The sequence below is a fragment of the Helianthus annuus genome, chromosome 17 (genome assembly GCF_002127325.2).
Source record: "Helianthus annuus cultivar XRQ/B chromosome 17, HanXRQr2.0-SUNRISE, whole genome shotgun sequence".
NCBI lineage: Eukaryota > Viridiplantae > Streptophyta > Magnoliopsida > Asterales > Asteraceae > Helianthus > Helianthus annuus.
In genome coordinates this window covers 154,799,428-154,820,530 of record NC_035449.2, presented here as the reverse complement: position 1 = coordinate 154,820,530, position 21,103 = coordinate 154,799,428, and the positions used below count along the sequence as shown (strand labels likewise).

General features: G+C 35.9%; 1 protein-coding gene and 1 long non-coding RNA gene across 2 annotated transcripts; both read right to left on the bottom strand.

Moving 5' to 3' along the window:
• Positions 1–461: 461 nt before the first annotated feature.
• LOC110922335 (phosphatidylinositol-glycan biosynthesis class F protein) lies at positions 462–2,724 on the bottom strand. Its single transcript, XM_022166655.2, has 8 exons — positions 2,358–2,724; positions 2,131–2,196; positions 2,016–2,058; positions 1,741–1,795; positions 1,573–1,621; positions 1,150–1,226; positions 944–1,052; positions 462–738 (listed from the first exon to the last, which is right to left on the bottom strand). Exons 1-8 carry the CDS (start codon positions 2,517–2,519, stop codon positions 628–630), a joined length of 672 nt encoding a protein of 223 aa, XP_022022347.1. The 5' UTR covers positions 2,520–2,724; the 3' UTR covers positions 462–627.
• A 16,788-nt stretch (positions 2,725–19,512) lies between these two features.
• On the bottom strand, positions 19,513–20,710 carry LOC110922232. The gene is made up of 3 exons (XR_002582988.2): positions 20,608–20,710; positions 20,209–20,512; positions 19,513–19,983 (listed from the first exon to the last, which is right to left on the bottom strand). It is a non-coding gene; the product is annotated as an uncharacterized LOC110922232 (long non-coding RNA).
• Positions 20,711–21,103: the final 393 nt, after the last annotated feature.

Sequence of the window (21,103 nt, the reverse complement as noted above, 5' to 3'; positions counted from 1 at the left end):
GAAATGGAATACGAACATGATACGAATACAAGTTTTCATAAATAGAAATATGATTACATTTTCTAAATAAGAAAAGTACAAAAATACGAAATGTTACATATAAAAGCTCTCAATGTGGACAAACCATTACTTGAAGGTTGTTAATGTGGAAACAAGAAAATGGTGTTTGAAGTGATGTTCAAATAACTTGTAAGCTAAGAAAGTGAAAGGCATATACCTAATGCTCTATTAAAAATCATAACACAAACGTCCTCTCTTAAGGTTTAGTGTGACCCTGTATGAGGAAAAAAACAAAGTGATGATGTGACTGATTTAGTAAAGAGAAGAGGTAAAGGGGTCTGCTAGCTTATTGTGAAGTTCGATTTGGTTAAGCAAGCATTGTTGGGTTAATTATGTTAGCCCATGGGTTTTAGCTCAGTTTGCATGGTTTCATGTCGTGGTTAGGTTTTCGTTCTTTTCGGTTTCTTGTCTTATTTGTAGGCGTAAATTCATCGGAACATCACAATACATGACAGCAGAAAATGAAACATATCTTCTGGATTAGTATTTGTTTTCTAACTTCTCCCACTACAGGTAAGATTAAAACCACCTCAACGACAACGAATTCTTGATACAACTTTGTACCCATCAATCTCCCTTCACACGTTGCCTTGAAACATGGACTACAAAACCGAAAGAAGCCAACAATCCTACCAAGTACCCGATAATAGCTCCACATGTTACACAAATCGGCCATTCCTATAAAACAAACCGTCCAAAGGTAAAGTAAATTATAGTAGAAATAAACAATGTTTACCATGTTACCATCCATCTTGTCACCTCTTAATGTTACCTCTCATCTTGTCATCATTCTTTTTACAGCACCACGATGCAAAACAATATTCTATTGTAATACGTTTTTTATGTAACATATCCTAAGTTTTAAATTTTAATAAAACGTTACCTGCCACGTCCTTTCCCAGTCAAGTGGCATGGGCCAGGCCCCAAACCATGCTCCAATTACCGCACCATATGCAGGTATACATATCATATAATCAATCATTTCAATCAGCCTGCAAGTTAAAACACGCACATGTAATGTAACCATACCAATAACAGATATTGACCCAAAATAGCAAAGATGCTTTTAGCTTCATCGGTAGAGAGTACATTATCTCAGTTGTATTTGTGAATATACGGTGCCAATCAACCCAAGATGAACCGTAGACAGACGCTGCAGGGGCGAACTGCAAAATATGCAACATATACAAGATTAGGAACAGATTTACAAATTATAACAATAAAAAATATAAAAAACTTAACTAATCTGGAAACGGGTCAAACGAGTTAAAGTAATACATCAGAGTGTATATAACATCCTAAATTGTTTTATTTAAAAAGATGGACAGTTATTTATTAAAAATATGTTGACAGAAACCCATTATAACTTTATAACCTGATCTAAAAGCTAATCCCTTTTGACCCATTACCCAACCTTCCTGACCGACTCGTTTTGCCACCTATACGGTAACTACCATAATGAAGTATGAATACTTTCAATAAGGAGAGCAAATTACATAGATTTACACTCACAGTAAATGCAGACATCAGAAGAGACCAGTGGAGGGTTCTTAAAATATACCTGCAACAGTAGAAAATGCATGCGCTTATTATACAAATGTATTTCACATATGTTTCATAGTATAAGTGTCCAGATTACAATACTTGGAGAAAACCTGCACTAGAACAAGAAGTACATACCGACTTCCAACAGGCGCCCCTAAAGCAATAGCTCCAAGCGCATTGACAACCGCCCCTGAAAGTTAAAATATGCAAGTACATATATATATATATATATCAAGAAAATATCATAATATTGCGATAAAAGAAGAAAATAATAATTATACACAATGCTACGTCTATATGAACGAATTCACTCTCTATAATTGGTCTATAAACCTTTACACATATACAAACATTTTGATCTTTTCTTTCTATGTGAAACGGTGAAAAAGATGCAGGGGTAAAGAACTAACCGACCGGAAGCCCCAATAAACCTCTAGCTACAGCCTTCAAGTACTGCAATGTAACATTTTAAAAAGTATACAATCAAGTTTACATATGAATTACGATAATCCAACGATGAATTACCGAGCTCTGATTCTTATCTTTCCGAGAGAAACTGTAAACCAGAATCACAACAGGGGCCTGAACCAGCTGCAAGAACAAATTCAAATTCAGTTGAATCTTGTTTTGGGAAATGAATAAATATAATATCTTCAATAGACAAAATTATCCTCTGGTATTCTACTAACTAACAAACTGTCTTCTACTAAATATATAAACCATAAAATAAGAAGAAATCAACAGTGATTTACCCATAGTAAACAGAGGGTTTGAAGTGGATAATCGATTAAATTGATGGAGAAAACATTGATTGCCACCCAAAACGATGAAGCTAACCCGATCCCGCAAATCAAATGCGATAAGAGTACTTTGGATGGTGGAAAGTTTTGAGATTTCTTTTTATTCTTCTTCATATCTTTATTGATATGATATCTTTAACACTAAAATCGAACAATGAAACGGTAAGAGATCGATTGTGTGGAGATTAACACCGATGAAATGGTGTTGCGGTGGTCGGAGAATACCAAGGTTTCGAATCCTGCTCCAACAAGAACACGAAGCACAAAGGGGGTGGAGTGTTTTTTTTTTTTTTTTTTTTGATTTAAATAAACCGGCTATTTTTTTTGGATAATAATCTGAGTTTATTTCCGACAATGGTTAGGGTGTAAACTAGGGATGGGCTTTTTTTCCCAAATACCCGTACTCGTATCCGTACCGTACCCGTACCCGTACTTATACCCGTACCGATTTTAGGTATTTGGTACATGTATCGGTACCCAGTTTTATTGATTTTGGTATTCGTTACTTTAGGTATTGGTACGGGTACGGGTAAAAACGGGTATAGGTACGGGTACTGTACCAATCCCATCCCTAGTGTAAACTAGCCCAAACTCGACTTCGTGTAACTTTTGAGAGCTTAAGGTTGTGAATAGTTTTCTAAGATCGTGTTTGGTTTAGGCTCTGATCGTTTATTATTTATTATTTAACTTACATATATTAGTTATACATTTTAGGGGTTGTTTGACAACATCTGAATGGTTAAGTGCTGAACCAGTAAGAGGTCTGAACCATTAAGAGCCAATATAATACTTAATCGTTCAGAGGCAAATGTCTGACAAATTCACATTAGAGGTCTTAACCATTCAGACTCTTAATAATGCTTAACCATTCAGAGGCAAATGCTTAACCATTCAGAGGCAAATGTCTGAACCATTCAGACATCTGCTTGCGAAACAGACAGCCTGCACCATTAAGTGCTGAACCAGTAAGAAGTAAGAGGTCTGAACCATTAAGAGCCTCATTAAGAGGTAAACAAACAGCCCCTTAGTCATAACTAGGGGATTTTCCCGTGCTTTGCGGCAGAAATTTGTTCAGCATTGGTAGCAGAAATTTGTTCGGCGTTGGTATTAGTATTGGTTTGGTTCCGTTACAGTACTGGCACTCGTTTAGTAACCGAAAGAAAAAATAAAAAATAAAGTATTGAGAGACCCAAAAAAATATCAAAATGTGTTTTACGTTGATAAAAATATCAAAATGTGTTTTACATGGATAAAAAAAAATAATAAACAAATAATACTTGCATGTTATGGCACCATCTTTCAATAACATCATATGCGGGTGTATTACATTCACAGAGGCATTGAAGGAAGTTATGTGGCTATTGGTATGCAAGGACCGAAGTCAAATATTGATACTAAACTAAGATTCACAAAGATTGTAATAGGAACAATACCACACACAAAGTTAATCATAACCCCAGTTTTCATGCGTGTTACTTCAGCAAGCAAGGCTTCTCGTGTGGAGTACGGTTTTCGGGGGACGCCGTAACATGCAATAAAAACTTCTAGAAGGGAAGGCTATTTGAAAGTTTCTGAATTCTCTTTTGACTTTACATATCGCGAAGAACGGAGGCCACGATCTCGTGTTACCTTGCAGTTTAGCGCCACACATAAACCGTACTTGACAAAGAACAACCGGCAATAGTCTTCTTCTCCTGTATTACGTGCGATTTTTCTCAAAAAAAAAAAAAAAAAAAGTCATGATTTCTTTTCTTCCTTCTGCAAATCAATCACTGGATGGACATGTACTCACAAACACACACCGACCCACCTTTCTCACTCTAAACCCTTAATTTCCCCCCTCTCTAAACTAATCATCATCGATCCATCCAGAAATTGATACGTACGCTTCGGAATCTGGTGTTTCCACCATGTATCAGTAGTGAAATTGGATCGATCCAAGAGTTGTTTTGGTTCGAATTTTGTTGTACTCTGTTTCTGTTTATGCTCAGAAATTGTTTTTGACTATTTGTTGTAATTCGATCATCAACGACTAGAAATCCTTCCTAAAATCATGTATTCGATAACAATGTCAACACCCCTACCTTCGTAACCGTTCCAGGTCATGATACATGTCATGTCATATTGAAGGGATATCGGATTATCAGCGATTAATTAGGGTTTGTAAATTGTAGCTTTATAAATCATGTGCATTGATGGTTGGTTATTAGGCAAAGGGGTAATGTTAGCGGAAGCCGATATCATCATCTTCGTATTCGTGTTTGTGATATACAGAAACAATTGAATACAGTTTTGATACAATGGACAATTCAAGTGGGAAATTGTCTTGGTGCCGGTAAATGGTTCCGGCAAGACATATATATACATAATACATAACGGTTACATGATGGTTGATTTGGAGGGAACAACCGTCATTGAAACGGTGTCTCTCAAACCATCATAACCGTTCGAATATTTTCGTTACACACATGTAAGTATAAGTTTAATATCCTAATACATACTTAATACAAATATAATTAAGTTTATATATTCTAATAGGTAAGACGGGGATTTGGATGAAGTAACACACTAGGTTTATTGTAATATTTAGATTGGTGGAAAGCAAATGGGTATTTTTTTTCATAATCAGCATTCTTTAATCATTGGTGCAGGTGTGAAAAATCCAATTCTATCGAACAAATCTGTGACAAAATTGGCTGCAAGTAGACGAGGATTTAACTAATGCTCAACTCTTCCAATAGCTAATGTGTAGATTTTAAATTTTTAACGTGACAGGGAAGGGATAATAGCAGCTATTGGAGCAGCTGATGATGCTATATGCTTATTTTTGTGAAGCTAAAGATTATTCGGTAGGTATTTCATATACACTCTTTTTTTCTTTTTCTTTTTGCTTATTGGGAAAAAGATCAGGGTTTTTTTTCTTACATTGTAGAGTATTGTTTCCAATACTTGGATGTAACATTATTTTCCAACTTTGGGCATAACATATCCATACTATGGATGTCTATTTTCAGTCCTTTCTTTTTACAGATGGCAAATTTGACCTGTGCGGCCCTTTTTATTAAGACCCAGACAAATTACATTAGAGGTTGCTACAGATGTATCGGTCTATATATTTATGTACAGGGGCGGAGCTAAGTACAAAGCTCCGAGTTCACACGAACCCACTAAGGTTCGATTTTATAGTAGAACAACTATATAAAATTTTGCAGTGAAACCACGGATAAAACAGAACAAGGGCACTATTGGTTAGGAGATGGAATGCTAAACCATAGGTCGCGGGTTTGAGCCCAGCTAATATATTTTTTTAGATCAAACTTCAAAAAAAGGTTACGATTTTTAACATATTGACCCACACACAGAGGTCACGGGTTTGACCCCCCCTGAACTTTTCGTTCAGTAGTGCTCGGTATGTAGTTTTTGTATAGAACTTTTTATGTATATCCATTTTCGACCCCCTGGTTTTATAATTTGTTTTAGGTAAATACGTTACGTTTTCGACCCCCTGGTCGGAAATCTCAAGCTTTGCCACTGGCAATCTGAATTCTTCCAATGCATGATGAGAATGTGAACCGGGTGCTACACTGCTACTTGCACTGAATACATGTAAGGTCAAGCTTGAAATATGAATGTATGTATGTGAGGTGAGTCACTGTAATTTGTCTCTTTAATTGTTGGGTTATCAGTAATTGTTAGATGCTTAAGCTTAATATTGGGGAGGTTTATGATTTACTTCAAAGGTGTAGTTATGTTCAGGGAGGAAGAGAACTTGTGAATATTGTTTAATTCTTAAATTAGTTTGTCACCTGGGTTCTCTTTACACTGATTTTCTTATAAGTGAACTTATCTTTTTTATGATTAATTCTCTATTTTATTTTAGCAGCAACATGATTATGGTCTAACTTGCTTTTGAAGAGAACTTTTGATGTCTTTCAAGAGGTAAACTAGACATAAACCTAACCGTATTATTTTTATAGGTATGGCAACTCTTTTTACCCTTAAACTTACTAATTCATGATCTGATATTTCTAATTAATTTACAGAGAGACAGAGTGAGGATCAACTCTTCCTAAATGAGATGGACAACATATTTAAGTTAGAAGATTAATTACTTTTTTTTCCTGAAATGGCCTGTCTTGACCCGAACTGGTATGAGACGTTATCTGACCCATATTGCCTACGAAAGTTAATATGCAACTCTCTGGTTAACCATCTTTGAAAAATGCAGCCTACTTTAAGTTGTTCCTACTCTTATATTGTTTTTTTATATTCTTAGATTCATAGTTAACTGGTTTCGCTTACGGTTTTAAGTAAAATAAACAAACCTAAATTAACATAACGAGAAAATAGTTGTTCCCACTGTTGTATAGTGTTCATTTTACCTTAAACAAATATTGTTTTGTTTAAAATACAAAGAATAAAATACTTTGTCATTATACCATTAATAAACCCATCCACCGGACGGGTATAGAACTAGTTGGAGGCTGCTCCCACACTTGTCACATTGACCATCACTTTCAACCCCTTCACATTTACAAATTTATGAATGGCATTGTTATCACAGTGTTTCATACTGTTAGAGCCTATAATCCATTGCTGTAATGCAAACGCGTAAGCAATAAGACAACTTACTCACACAGACATTTCGTCGAGCATGTGGTATGCATATGTTAAATACAATTTAGAGAGGTCAAAACTAGTTCAATTCAGCCAATAATCAAATTGTTTACCCATGTATTATCATCAAAACCAATAAGTTATGGCTACATATTATCTTTTCTATGCAAAATTAATCATACATAGGACCTGAAAATGCAATCACCGGCCATGGTTGGAACTCATCAAGAACACTGAACAATTGTAGTAATCTGACATCAAAATAATGGAACAGGGGTTGAGAATTCATCTTCATATTGGATTGTAGACAGAATCCGGATTTAACTGCAATGGAACAGGGGTTGGAAATCAAAATAATGAAAGTAAACAAACATGAATTACAAAAGCGAACACATAATATAGAGTAAACTGCAATTTTACCCCTGGGGTTTAGGTCAATTGACACTCTTAACCCCCCCCCCCCCTAACGAAATAATTGCAATTTTACCCCCCAACGTTTGGTGTTATGTTGCAAGTTTACCCCCTGCCGTCAGTCAACAGTTATTTGACTGTTATAGGCAGGGGTATTTTGATAATCTTACCCTATATTTATTATTATTATTTATAAAATCTTATTATCATCATCATCTTCAAATAACCAGATCCATCTTCATTATCTTTTAATTACCCAGATCCATCATCATCTTCTTCAAATAACCCAGATCCACTTCTACGATTCTTCTTCTCTAGTCACTTGAAATCGATCTTTTGCAAAATTTGGAGAGCTGACCTGCTCGATCAGACAACTGAATCCAGAGACACTCGCAATGGTCCCTCTAAACCACAAATTGAGCAAAAAAAATCAAAGTTATCAAGAATCTTGACAACACAAAGTGAGCAGTGGTGACTGGTCACCGCCATCGCCGCCATGGTGGCGGCGTTGTTAGATGATGATGATGATGATGATGATGTTTATAGCGAAGGGGCTCAATGAGCTTGTTTGTTCTTCGCTATCGATCTCCGTTTCAAGTGGTGGTACCCTATGTTTGTTCTTCGCCATCACCCGCTTATCGATCTGGGTAATTTGAAGAAGATGATGATGTTTATAAAAAGAAACATTGGCTCTCCATTTTAAGATGGGTGGTGGATCTGGTTACGGTGGTTTGAGGAAGTATCCACCGTTTCTTCTATCGATACCTGTTTACTTTCTTGATTATTCTAAGTTATGTTCTTCAAACAAGTTACTACAAGAGGATCTACATCTACTCAAGAGTTCAAGAAACCCACATCCATAATAGGACTAGCTGGAGAACTGTATACACACAAACAAATAAGTCAAATGCTAATATTAATAAAAGTCAACTAATGGGTAGTATATGTGTGAAAGGGGAATTATATATTACAGGAGGATCTTTTGCTCTGATCAGTTATTATGAGTTGGGTTTGTTTTGGGTTGTCAAGATTCTTGATAAAGTTGATCTTTTAATTTGATTTTGGTTATATTGGTGGTTTACTTATAACTAGGTGGGTGGTGGAGGCTGATGGCGGTGGAGGTGGGGGGTAATTGTGCGGCATAACAGGAATGTTGGGGGGTAAAATTAAAGGGTAATATAGTCATTTCAAGTTATAGTTAAAAGATATGTTAACAACTTTGACGCCGGGGGGTAAAATCGCGACATAACACCAACGTTGGGGGGTAAAATTGCAATTATTTCGTTAGGGGGGGTAAGAGTGCCAATTGACCTAAACCCAGGGGGTAAAATTGCAGTTTACTCCATAATATATAATATATGATGGAATTTGTTTATTACAACAATCTTTTTATAACAAAACACGGAATACAAGAACAAACCTATGATATATATATATATATATCTATATATTAGTTACTCATTGTTTCACAACACTTGTAATGAACTGCAAATTTACAATCTAAACACTTAAAGATCATATGATACTGGAGATCTTTGATAAAGTAATCACAATCATTTCTGGCACATTCACCATCGTCTTCAATCCCTTGAACGAATGAAAGGGGGTGTTGAGGCACTTTAATATTCTCATATGTGCCCCCAAACTTCACATTTACAAACTTATAAACGCCTCTACCATCTCCATCATATGTTTCATACTGAAGTATTGAGGGAGCACATGCTGTATGCATAGACTGCATACAATCATGACAGTGATAGAATGGACGCTCAGGATTAAGTTCATTCTCACAAACTTCACAAAAAATAGTCACTCTTGTGGTTCTCAATGGGAAAGTAACTCAGCTTCATAGGATGCTTGTCACACTTGTTCGTAGTTGTCTCCGGTATGAACAAAGCACATTCCGCGTGTAGACGAAAATCATTACAAGTATTGCAAGAAAAATAATTCTCACCAGTATTAACGACACGCATCACTCCATTCTCCGTGATAAATGTGACAACCCTCACAAAACCAGGTATCCGTACGACTCAATCAACTATTAATTGTTGCCTTATTACTGTGCTTAACTGAGATTTCTGATAAATTGCTACTTGACTGTTGATACTTGTACCTACCTGCATCATATTTTGATTTTCCGTCACTACATTATTACTTACTGAACTCTAGTGACAAACATGATGCACAAAAGCACAGTAGCATTTGGACGGATAACCTATTGAACATGCTGATATAGCCAGCATCAGGCAGACACTGCCTCTAAAGGCCTGAATGAGCCAGAAATATTTTACTACACCCATAGTGTGTGTAGGGATACAAGGGTTGTTAAACTGCGTCTCTAGGAATAAGATACAGAGATTGGATGTGCCTAAAACGTACTCTAAGCACGAAACACAGCACTTTTGTCAACACACTAGCTTCTAGCTAATTAATAAAGTGCCAAAATATGAGGAAATATTCCTGACACTTTGCAGAATAAATTGTGTCGCTAAAAATATTATTTACGACGCTTAAAAGATTACTTAAGCACTTTAACGGATTACTATCCAACCGAACAACCGGACTATACCCGGAACATAAAAAAAATATTGCCAGAAATATTATTAGCCTTTTTCTGAGCCAGTTAGGGTCCCTGATTACCCTAACACCCGCTTTATAACGCATCAAACAACTAACGGGGTTAATCTCTAAAAGTAACCTACTTAACGTAACTGAACATTAACTGGACATTTGAGATCCAACCGGCTACCCCACCCCCCTAATGGGATCGGCCAAACCAAGAGAGGACAAGGGAGTACACTTTATGATTATTTTATTTGATTGTGTGGATATCTAGGGGACACGAGATCCGTTGGACGATAGCGCTAGATTTTCTCTATAAATACCCCACCCTACACTTCACACTAGAGATCACATTTCACCAACACTCAACTCTCTCTCTTGCTCTCCCTCTCTCTCGGCCGTAACCCACCCCCACACACCTCCATTGCCGGCTTTTGATTCATCCATTCCAAGCTTATACAAGGTGTTCGGGTCACGTATAAGGAAGCTCGAAGCAAGCGGAAGTTGAAGGACCTCATCCATTTGCTTTTATCCACGCCATTTTCGCCAAAGATCTTCCCTAGCCCCGAGCTAGAGGTATAACGTTTAAAACTCGCTCTTGATCGTATCTAAAGTGGTTAATATGATTTTTAACGGTTAAAAGTCGGAATCATGCGTTTTGAATCTTTAAAGGCTACTAAAACTCGAATATTGTTGGTTAAAAGCTTATAACGCGTGTAAAAGTCGTAGTATTCGAATATGTTGGTTATTGAGGCCCGATCTACGTTGTGGTGGCTCTTATCATCGTTTAACCCGACTTTGTTAAGATCACAAATCTTGACATAAGCTTGTTTTTGTCGGTACGAGGGTTAAAAGGTGAAACTCCACCACACGAGAAACATGAACTTGTGTAAAAGTATTTTGACTTGTAAAATAGTACTTAAAACGAGCCGATCTACGTATGTACAAGTGGTAAATTTGTAGAACCAAGTGTCGAGAAAAATCATGTTTTTAAAAGTTGGATGACATGTTAATAAATATGATTTTTACAAACTACAAGTGTATAAACACTTGTGAAACGAAAGATCCGACAAAATAACAATTTTTACAAAAGTTGTCGGGAAGTTGTAAAGAATGATTTGTTCCAAAAACGGGGTTTTTGCAAGACTAAACTATTTTATACATAGATCCACTAAATATAAGGTAATCTACACTATGATTTTCGGAAAAACTACAAGTTCATGTAATAATGTGATCTTACATACTAGTCTACAAGTTTGATGTGTTGAAACTAGTTTGAAGTATCGGAACTTGATTGGTTGATTAAAGAAATTGTTGAAGTGATTTTGTAAAAGAAAATGATACGCTTGAAAGCGTGGCCACCTCCAGTTACAGGGGAAACTCTGGCGAAATTTTTCTAAAATCTAACACTTAGAATTATTTGCAAGTGTTAAACTATTTTGAAATGTTTTCAAAATACATTTCGCCAAGACTTTATTTATTAAATAATCGGAGGTGGGATTTTCACAAAAATTAAACGTGATAAATATTTATTCGATAAATATATTTTTCACCACACTGTTTATGATTATTTTGTGAAAATATATAAATAATATTTTTAGAGTAAAAATAATATTTACAAACTGTAACGAACCCAAAATAATACAAACGCTTACACGACAAACATATAAGTTACACCGGTAATTACTATTACCGCTTAATCGTTAAAACGTAACTTACGCCTTATGAGGAAATATTCATAAACGCGTATTTTGTCAACGTGTTATTTTGGAAAGTATTATGTGAAGAGAAAATATATTATTTTTGAGAAAAATAATTATATTTTGGAATGAGAAATAAAATATATTAAGCGAGACTTAATATTATAAACGCACATGTAACAATTCCCCCATCCTTGGGAAGGAGATTAACTACCAAATATATACAAGGAACGGTTGTCTAACTGCTTCCCGAAAATTAAACTATGAAGCTAAAGCACGGCCATCCGTCTAATAGAATTAGCACATGTAGGTCGTTGCACAGCTTTCGGATATTTGGAGTACTCTACTTAGCGACGCACTGACTGTGAGTTCATGTCCCCCTTTTCTCTTAACTGTTTTCAGTTTCCTAAACTGCGGGGGTGAAATACATGTTACAATGATTATGAATATGTTTATACATGGTATGATTAGCGTAAGGAGGTTTGTTACTTAGATCATGTGAGTGGGTAGGCGGAAACTTGAGGCCATTAATCCTCATAGTAGGACCGAGGGACAGGAGTGGTAGATCTATCTGGGTGTAGCGAGCCCAGCCCCAGGTCCAGCTGAACGGACCTCGGGGTGACTTAGTGCCCGACGCATAAATCCGCTAGGTTTGAGTCTTCCTACTTGCACTTCACACATATCAATGGCCTTGCAAACCATTGGTGATCTCTTTTTCCTTATTTGCTACATACCAGGTTTTTGATAAAGATAAAGGTTTATTTACTCACTATCGCATGAACTCGCTCAACATTATTGTTGATTTTTCAACTCACATGTATTTCAGGAAACTAACGATCTGGCGCGGTATGGCTTGTTTTCCGCTGCATTAGGCCCGAGGTCATCCAGGGTTCGAGACTTGTGACTCTTTCCTGGACAAGTCATAGTCCCTGAACCATGTTTACTTTAAGTTTGCATTTGTAATGTTTAGACAAAGTTATGGTTGTTGGGTGTTAACCCGTTAAGACAATGTTTAATATTTTTATTATCAATGGATGATCTTGCATATTTTTAATTCATATAGCTTGTTATGATTAAGCTATGGTATTAAGAAGTCACACCAAAATAACCAAGCTTCCGCAAAGCCAGGGTGTGACAATAAACCCAAGAAAGTAGGTGATTTAGGTGAACAGTATGAGTGATTTCTTTAGGTAAGAAGGCGCAGTGAACGTCAATGGTGAAGTTGTTGCAATCCATACAACAGGAGGCAAATCCATTACAAGGTAAGCTGCAAATATCACATTGGAACACCCCAAAAATCTGACCAGGGCCTTTTGAATGGAGAATTAGGGTATGTCGTTGGTGAGCTGGGAGCACCACTCGTGGAACACAAAGTTGCATTGCCCCTCATTGGCACACACGTAAATTGGGCCACTTGTAATTGGTCTCACACAGCCGTCACACAAAAGTTAAATCCTCTTCATTGGGTCATGATAGGATATTGATTTTATTCTAGAAGAGGTGGGGATTGTGATATCACCACATCGTGCATCCACCAGAGTTAGTGGATGTTGATGACTAATATCATGTCTTTTGCAGGTACTTGACCCCCCATTTTCCTTGAAAAACAAGTGTTTTAGTAGGCTATAAGATGGATCAGGAAATGGTAGATGGAGAAGATTAGGATGTTCAGCATCTTCATAGTTTTTTATGGTTTTACCTGCACCTGTGCAAAACAACATGTGAGCGTAAATGAAAAACCACCAAAATATATAGAAAAAACTATAAGCATATTACGTAGGTAGATCTACCTGGAGATGTAAGGATGGACGATGTTGCGCAATCCAGATGAGTGTAGTATCTACATGTTTCGCATTTGTAAATCCAAAGATACTCCTTAAGAAATGCTTGACTACATACCCTACACAGTGGATTAAACTTGGATTTTTGATCCGCTTTCGGAAAGGTATAAGCAAGGTTGAGCGGATGAATATGATTGAAAAAATCATTTGTATAATGTTGGATTTGCAGTTTTTTTGGTAAGGAAGCACAATGACTATGAATGAATGGGCCAACACACATAGGACAATGATAAAAGACCCCTTTGTGTTCTGATCGGATGACCGTTCGATCGAACGGCATTCCGACCCATCTTGCACCGCCTTCTCACCCTCATGCCTATAAATACCTCACTGTCACATCATTTCTCACTGATGTGACAGCTTCCTCCGACCCACGCACTCTCAGGCCCTTTTCTCTCGATTCCTCGCAATTCTTGTAAGTTTTCATCTCAAATCTTGTACTTTCTTGATCCGCACACACTTTCTCATCGATTTCACTATCAAAACTTAATTTTTCACCATGAAATCGGTGGATTTGGGCTGTTTTAGGATGATGTCATCATTGGTTCTCATGAACACCAAAGTGTGACCTCATTCCACCAAGAATAACTCAGATCTAAGGGATTTCTACAATGATTTAACACTGATTTCACCTAAATCTAAACATTTTCAACTAGATTCAACCTTTCTTCAAACTTTCTTAACTCTTTACTCAAAACCGATAGAATCGGAGCTCGTTCAGGCCTTCTACTCATTCCTTAGTAAAGTGCCAGTCTGAAAACAGATTGCTATCAAAGAGACAACCCACTTAACGGGTTGAACATGAAATTCCGTCAAGGACAGTTGATGTTCAGACGGGGTGATTCCCATCCGATCTAACGACTTTTCTGTTGTTCAATACGTTGTCATACCGTCTCGGTTAAACCACAAAACTTTCTAACTTAAGGAATTTTGCAAGTTCCAAAACGATCAGGTCGCTGAACGGATTGTCGTCCGATCGGATTGCCATCCGATCGAACGACAATCCGGACGGATGACTTATGACTTTCAGCACTTAAACAATTTTGCAAAAGTTCAAAGAAACAGGTCACTCAGTCGAACGGCCATTCGATCGGATGACCATCCGATCGAGTGACCAATTATCTTCAAACTATTAAGCTTTCAATCGAATAGCCATCCGATCGAATGGCCATCCATCCGGATGACCATCCGATCGAATGACTTAGTCTATACTACAACGAAAACTTCAAAAGTTCAACATTTCAACAGCACACTCGAATGACCATCCGATCGAAGGGTTATCCGTCCACATGGATGAGTCATCCGATCGAAGCACCCTTCGACTCACCATCACACTCAACGTACTATTTCACGCTGTCCAACGCTTACGCTATCGTTCCATGATCAGGCTACTCAGACGCGCTCTCAATCAATCCAACCAAGTTGTGTTTACTTGTTGAGCACCTACTGTGAGTATACTCGAACCCTTTTTACCGCACTTTTTGGGTGTAACACACGTCATATCGAATCGCACTTACCAAAACGAATTACATGATCAAACTATCTATCACTTGCGAATAACTGCTGTACATATTTATACGTGATGCTTGATGCATATGTGTTAGGACTTTTACTCGCGACGTCCCACCTTAACTAGTGTAGTACTATTGAACCCGACGGGGTCTAGTTAGGATGAATAGCAATCGCAGCTCGAGTGACTTAGCTGGTAGTATCTGTCTTGTATATATGTTGTCGTATCCCGTTTATGTGGTAATTCGCAGCGCTTTTTATCTACTATGCTACTCTATCAAAACTTGTATACTCGCTAATACTTTTGCATAGACGTTATTTTAACGTATGTTGCAGGTTTAGTCGCAGTCTACCTCAAATCAAGCTAGGAAGTCTAGAAACGCACCTAAAATCTAGGTTGTTGGATTTGTATTGTTTGAGAGAACATGAAATTCGTGACAGCTTATGTGATTGTATTGTTTATTAGTATGGGATAATGAACGCATTAAATATTGTCGCTATTTATTTGTTATGGATTCTCTTGAGCAATCTGATTCGCCTAGTGCCGCGCCCCGATGATTCCGCCACCGGTTGGGTGTGACAGTCGATGTGGTGGGTTAAAGTCTGTGTGGCTACGACGTGGGTGATGCTTACGCCCTAGGCGTGAAACCGCAACGCATAGCCTCTTAGTTATATCATTACACTAGTTTTATAACTAAGGAAATATTCATGTATATACTTTTATTGTGACAATACATGTATTTTATTCATCTGGCTGGAAAATTTAAAAGGTGAGTGTTATATAACATAGATAATAGTTATGTAATTATTTTATAACAATGTATACATTTTGTCATGCCTCATCTTGTATGTAATATCCGACCCCATGCTCAACAATATTGCCCATTTCACACAGGTGGAGCTCACGGATATGTTTTCGGTTCAAATATTGCAAGCTAACAATATACAAAAACCCTTCCGACACTCATTGATGTATCGTATCATACATAGATATTTATGCTAAAACAAAGAATACATAAATTGTGATTAATAAATCAAATAATAGTAAGTATTTAGAATTATTACACGTATAATCCTTTTGGCTTACCAAAATTAACATCTTTAGGCATTAACCTTTCTATGGTTTTAATTTTATAACACTTTAGGATTCTAAGACCAACGGACGTTAAATTTTAACAAAAAATTTAGTCATTCTACTTAGATTGTGGTCATGTTAGTCAAGCGTATTTTAGTCATATTACAAAATTTTAACTAGCAAATTTATCATTTTACAAAACTGAAAGGGTTATTGGATTTTAATAATCCGAAGTTTCACCCGTTGGCCACTAATAATCCCAACTTCAAAAATTCACTGTAACAATCCCAACTTATAAGATTTTGGCCCCCAATGATCCTTTGCTAACTGGGTTAGTTTTTGCTGACGTGGAAGTTGATGTGTAAAAAAATAAACTGGTTCATTATGTGGATGATGATGTGGATATTGATATGAAAAAAAAAATTAATTATATATATACATACACAGACACTCACCATCTTCACCACCACCACTCCACTACCTCACTACCACCACAACCACCCAACTCCCACCGCACAACCACCATCTTCAACCCCCTCCGACCACCCAGCTCCCACCGCACAACCACCATCTTCAATCCCCTCAGACCACCACCTACCATCCATTCACACAATCCTTCAATCTCCAATGAAATCAGAACCTCTGCAACAACAACAATGGAATTAACCCTATTTCTGCTCCACCACATCGACATCTGCTCCACCATATCGACCTCTGCTCCAACAACAACAATGGAATTAACCCTATTCCCACGGTTCTGGATCCTTCGTCGATGACGGTTAGGTTAAGTTTGAGAACCGCCGATACGGGGGTGGTTGTCGGTCAGTTGACGAAGGTAGTGATGAATCTGAGATGGCGATGGTAGGTGGTGGCGAAAATGGCAGTGGTGGTGGGTGGAGATGACGACGGTGTTGGTGGAGATGGCAGTGGTGGTGGAGGAAGTGGAGGTGGTGATGGTGGTGGGTGATGGTGGTAGATGATGGTGGTGGCTGGAGGAGATGCTGGTGGCAGTGGAGGAGGAGGAAGTGGATGTGGAGATGGTGCCACACAAGCAGCCAAGTCAACAAATAACAAAGTTGTGTCCACGTCATCAACCACGTTAGCAAAAAATTAACTGGGTTATAACCCAGTTAGCAAAGGAGCATTGGAGGCCAAAATTTTACAAGTTGGGATTGTTACATGGAATTTTTGAAGTTGGGATTATTAGTAACCAACGGGTGAAACTTCGAATTATTAAAATCTAATAACCCAAACTGAAACCATAGAAACTAAACTTGTTACTTAAAAACCTTAGTACCTAAATGTGTTAATTTTTAAACAACAAAGACTATCTGGGTAGTTAGCTCTAGTAATCAATTTTCTTATTAACACTATTTCTAGCATTTTTTTTAAATGTGTATATATATAGTTTCATTTATCTATATCATTGAGACATTGACGAACATGTAATTAAAGATTTTGATTTCTTATAATTGATATATGTAAATATATTGGTGTTTCCCTTGGATTCCTAATAGTAATTAAAGGAATTTGTGCTTTTTTTTTCTATGTAAATAAAAGAGAATGAAGTATGAGTGTATGACCGAAGTCAAGTATCATTCCATTTTTTTACACATACAATATAAAAGAAGGTTGTGAATGGATGAGATTGCTTTGATGCTTTCTTCTTTTGTTATGTACCCGATTGGGTAAATTCAGTATCAATTCAATACTGGTACTCGGTATCATTTGTTCATCCCTACTATAATACTAGATTAGGAGTATGAGTCCTAAAAAATCTAACAATATATAAAAAAACCTTATGACACACATTGATGTATCTTACATTCTTACATAGACATTTATGCTAAAACAAAGCATGCATATAAATCAAACAATACTAAGTATTTGGAGTTAGTTACACACATCGATAAAATCCTTTTGGCTTACCGAAATCAACACCATTAGGCATTTAGATTTTCAAATAGCAGGTTCGTTTTCTATGATTTTAATTTTGTAACATTTTATGTTACTAAGACCAACAAATGTTAAACTTTAACAGAAAATTTAGTCATTTTACTTAAACTGTCAAGCGTATTTTAGTCACATTACTTAAATTTAACTAGAACATTTTACATTTGTTGGTCTTAGTACACTAAATTGTTAGAAAATTGAAATCATAGAACCTAAATTTGTTACTCAAAAACCATAGTACCTAATTTGGATTTTTTATTATTTTTTTTGATAGAATTTTTAGAATTTTTTGGATTTTTTAGATTTTTAAGTTTTTTTGGATTTTTTATTATTTTTTGATTTTTTAGAATTTGTTTGGGATTGTATTCTTCTTTTTATTTTTTAGAATTTTCTTGAATTTTTAGAAAAAAATTATTTTATATTATCTTTTTTATTTTTTAGAATTTTTTACTTTTAAAGGATTTTTTTTGGTTTTTTATAGTTTTTTGGATTTTTTATAATTTTTTTGATTTTTTAGAATTTTTTTTATTTTTATTATTTTTGGATTTTTTAATTTTTTTTGATTTCTTAGAATTATATGGATTTTTTAGAAGTTTGTTGATTTTTTATTTTTTAGAATTTTTTTAATTTTTCTGTTTTTTTAGAAATTTTTTTATTATTTTTAATTATTTTTATTATTTTTAAAATTTTTAGTATTTGTGAAGCCAACGTCTACGAACACTCGAATATGATGAAGAATCTGCATGTGATGCTCTTTTTTGAGTTACCCATTTACCATGCGTAATACACATCCTGACCCACGAATTATTTTAAATAAATATCATACAACTCATGCTGACCCATCTTTAATTATTTTTTAACCCATCCACATATCCTCACTTTTAAAATAACCTAAAAACCCAAATAGATTTTTATTGTCAGGCCTAAAGTTTACTATCCTCCTCTATATATATACTGGTTCGGTTTAACGCGAAACCCGTGACACTCAGTTAGGACTGGGACCAAATCGATTAAAACCTGGCTCGATATCATATTCATGATCATTGATCTTCATTTAAAAAATTATCAGTTGCGGCGGGTGGTTTAATCATTCGTTTCATTGGCTGTTGCCTTGTGTGCTGATACAATACATTGATATTGATACAATGTTAATATAGGAACTTATTTTTTTTTGAACGGCAAGAGATCTATATAAATATAGAAATCGGGCCAGCTAGACGCTGAAAAACCCAAACAGACATATAGGAACTTAATAGTTTACAAACTGAATAAATACATTTATGTTGAAGACATATATATCTTTAACCATCTTTACACCAGTGAATTAAGCCAAAACAATAGTTTACAAAATTATTTAAATACATTCTTGTTGAATAAGCAAATTGCAATTATTGAAAGCATCAATTGTTTTCTGATTAATCAACCAGATACAGCTATCCTTTTGTAACTAAACTGGTCTCATTCCAAAGGAAAATTACTTTGAAACATCCATTCACAAATATTAGTCATAATACAACTATACATGAAACATCACTAATATTCCTTTCAGATAAAAAAAACTCAGCAAAACATTGTTTTGGTGTTACATTCGATAGGAGTTAAATCAATAAAGCGAGGAGCTTGACCTCATGGACGACTTAGTCTTCCATGGTCATTCAGATCTCTTTTAACCGGTTTGAGTCTGTCTCTTGCTTTCTTGAAGAAAAACTATCATTGCAACGTTTGTACGGTATACTTTTCAACATAATATATATTGTATAACTAGCCAAAGTAGTCTTCCCAATAACTCGAATACTTTTTCATTTGGCCAAAGTTGTCTTCCCTATCATGCGAACATCATTCAAAAGAATGTAACGAAACTCGAGTAAAGTCCGTTCAACAAAATTTTTTGGATGAATTTAGCTTCATGCCTAGACATTAGAGAACAATAAAGAAAATTAAGTTAGATTCACTTAAATATATTTCATGTTACAATCTATCTTAAATTTAAATTTGAACAAATTTGTAAAGGCATGATCCTTTTACATCAAGTCACACAAAATTTAGTTCAACAAAAGAGTTTTACTTTAATTAATATAAAATGAAATTAAATTGATAGAAATCAACGGACAGCATAAAAAGAGCGAGTAAATTACCCATTTTTGACAACTTTTTTCCTATCATCCTGTCTTGAACACTCCATAATCTTCACAAGCTCGAAAGACTCAAACGTGAACAAATTTGAGTCTTCAATGGATTTGGAAAAACCAACGAAGTGGCGTTTCGTCATCCTTGTATGTGTGAAAATATTCTGGGTGAAAGACAGAATATATATGATACGGGTATCTTCCCGTTTAAAGCTCAAGAACACGTCATAGTAACAACTTCCCTTGAAATGACGCTGGATTAGACGCCATTCAAGGTTTGCTCGACAGATCCTAGTAAACCTCATCTTTGTACCTATGTAACACAATCAATAACAAAATCTGATTCATAAACCTTAAACGCTACTAATAATATTAATTGCAAAATCAAAGTAAAAAACATAGTAATACCAATTAGTTGATGACGGCGGAATTTAGATCTAGTGTGGATAGAGTTAGGGTTATGAGGAAAGCAAGTACAGGAGATGGGAGTTTAAATAACCAAAGGGTTGGCTAAAACATGTGGTGGAGAAAAAAAGTTATAAAGTTTTATCTCTTTAAATAATAGGAAATATTAATTTGTTTATTTTTGTGTAAATGATGGCTGTTCAAAAAGCTTGCGACTCGAATCTCGCTTAAAGTTAGTTCGGAAAAAAACTCGTTTGATATGGCTTGATTTGAAAATGAGCCGCACCAACTAGGCTTGGTTAGAAAGTGAGCCTGAAAAAAACTCGTTTGATATCGCTTGATTTGAAAATGAGCCGCACCAACTAGGCTTGGTTAGAAAGTGAGCCTAACTCGGCTCGGCAAATTGGCTCGGTTAGGCTCGCTTGTTAGCTCAGATTATTTTACTTTTTTAATATGTTTTATTTTAATATACATAAATTATAATATAGAAAATTGGTTA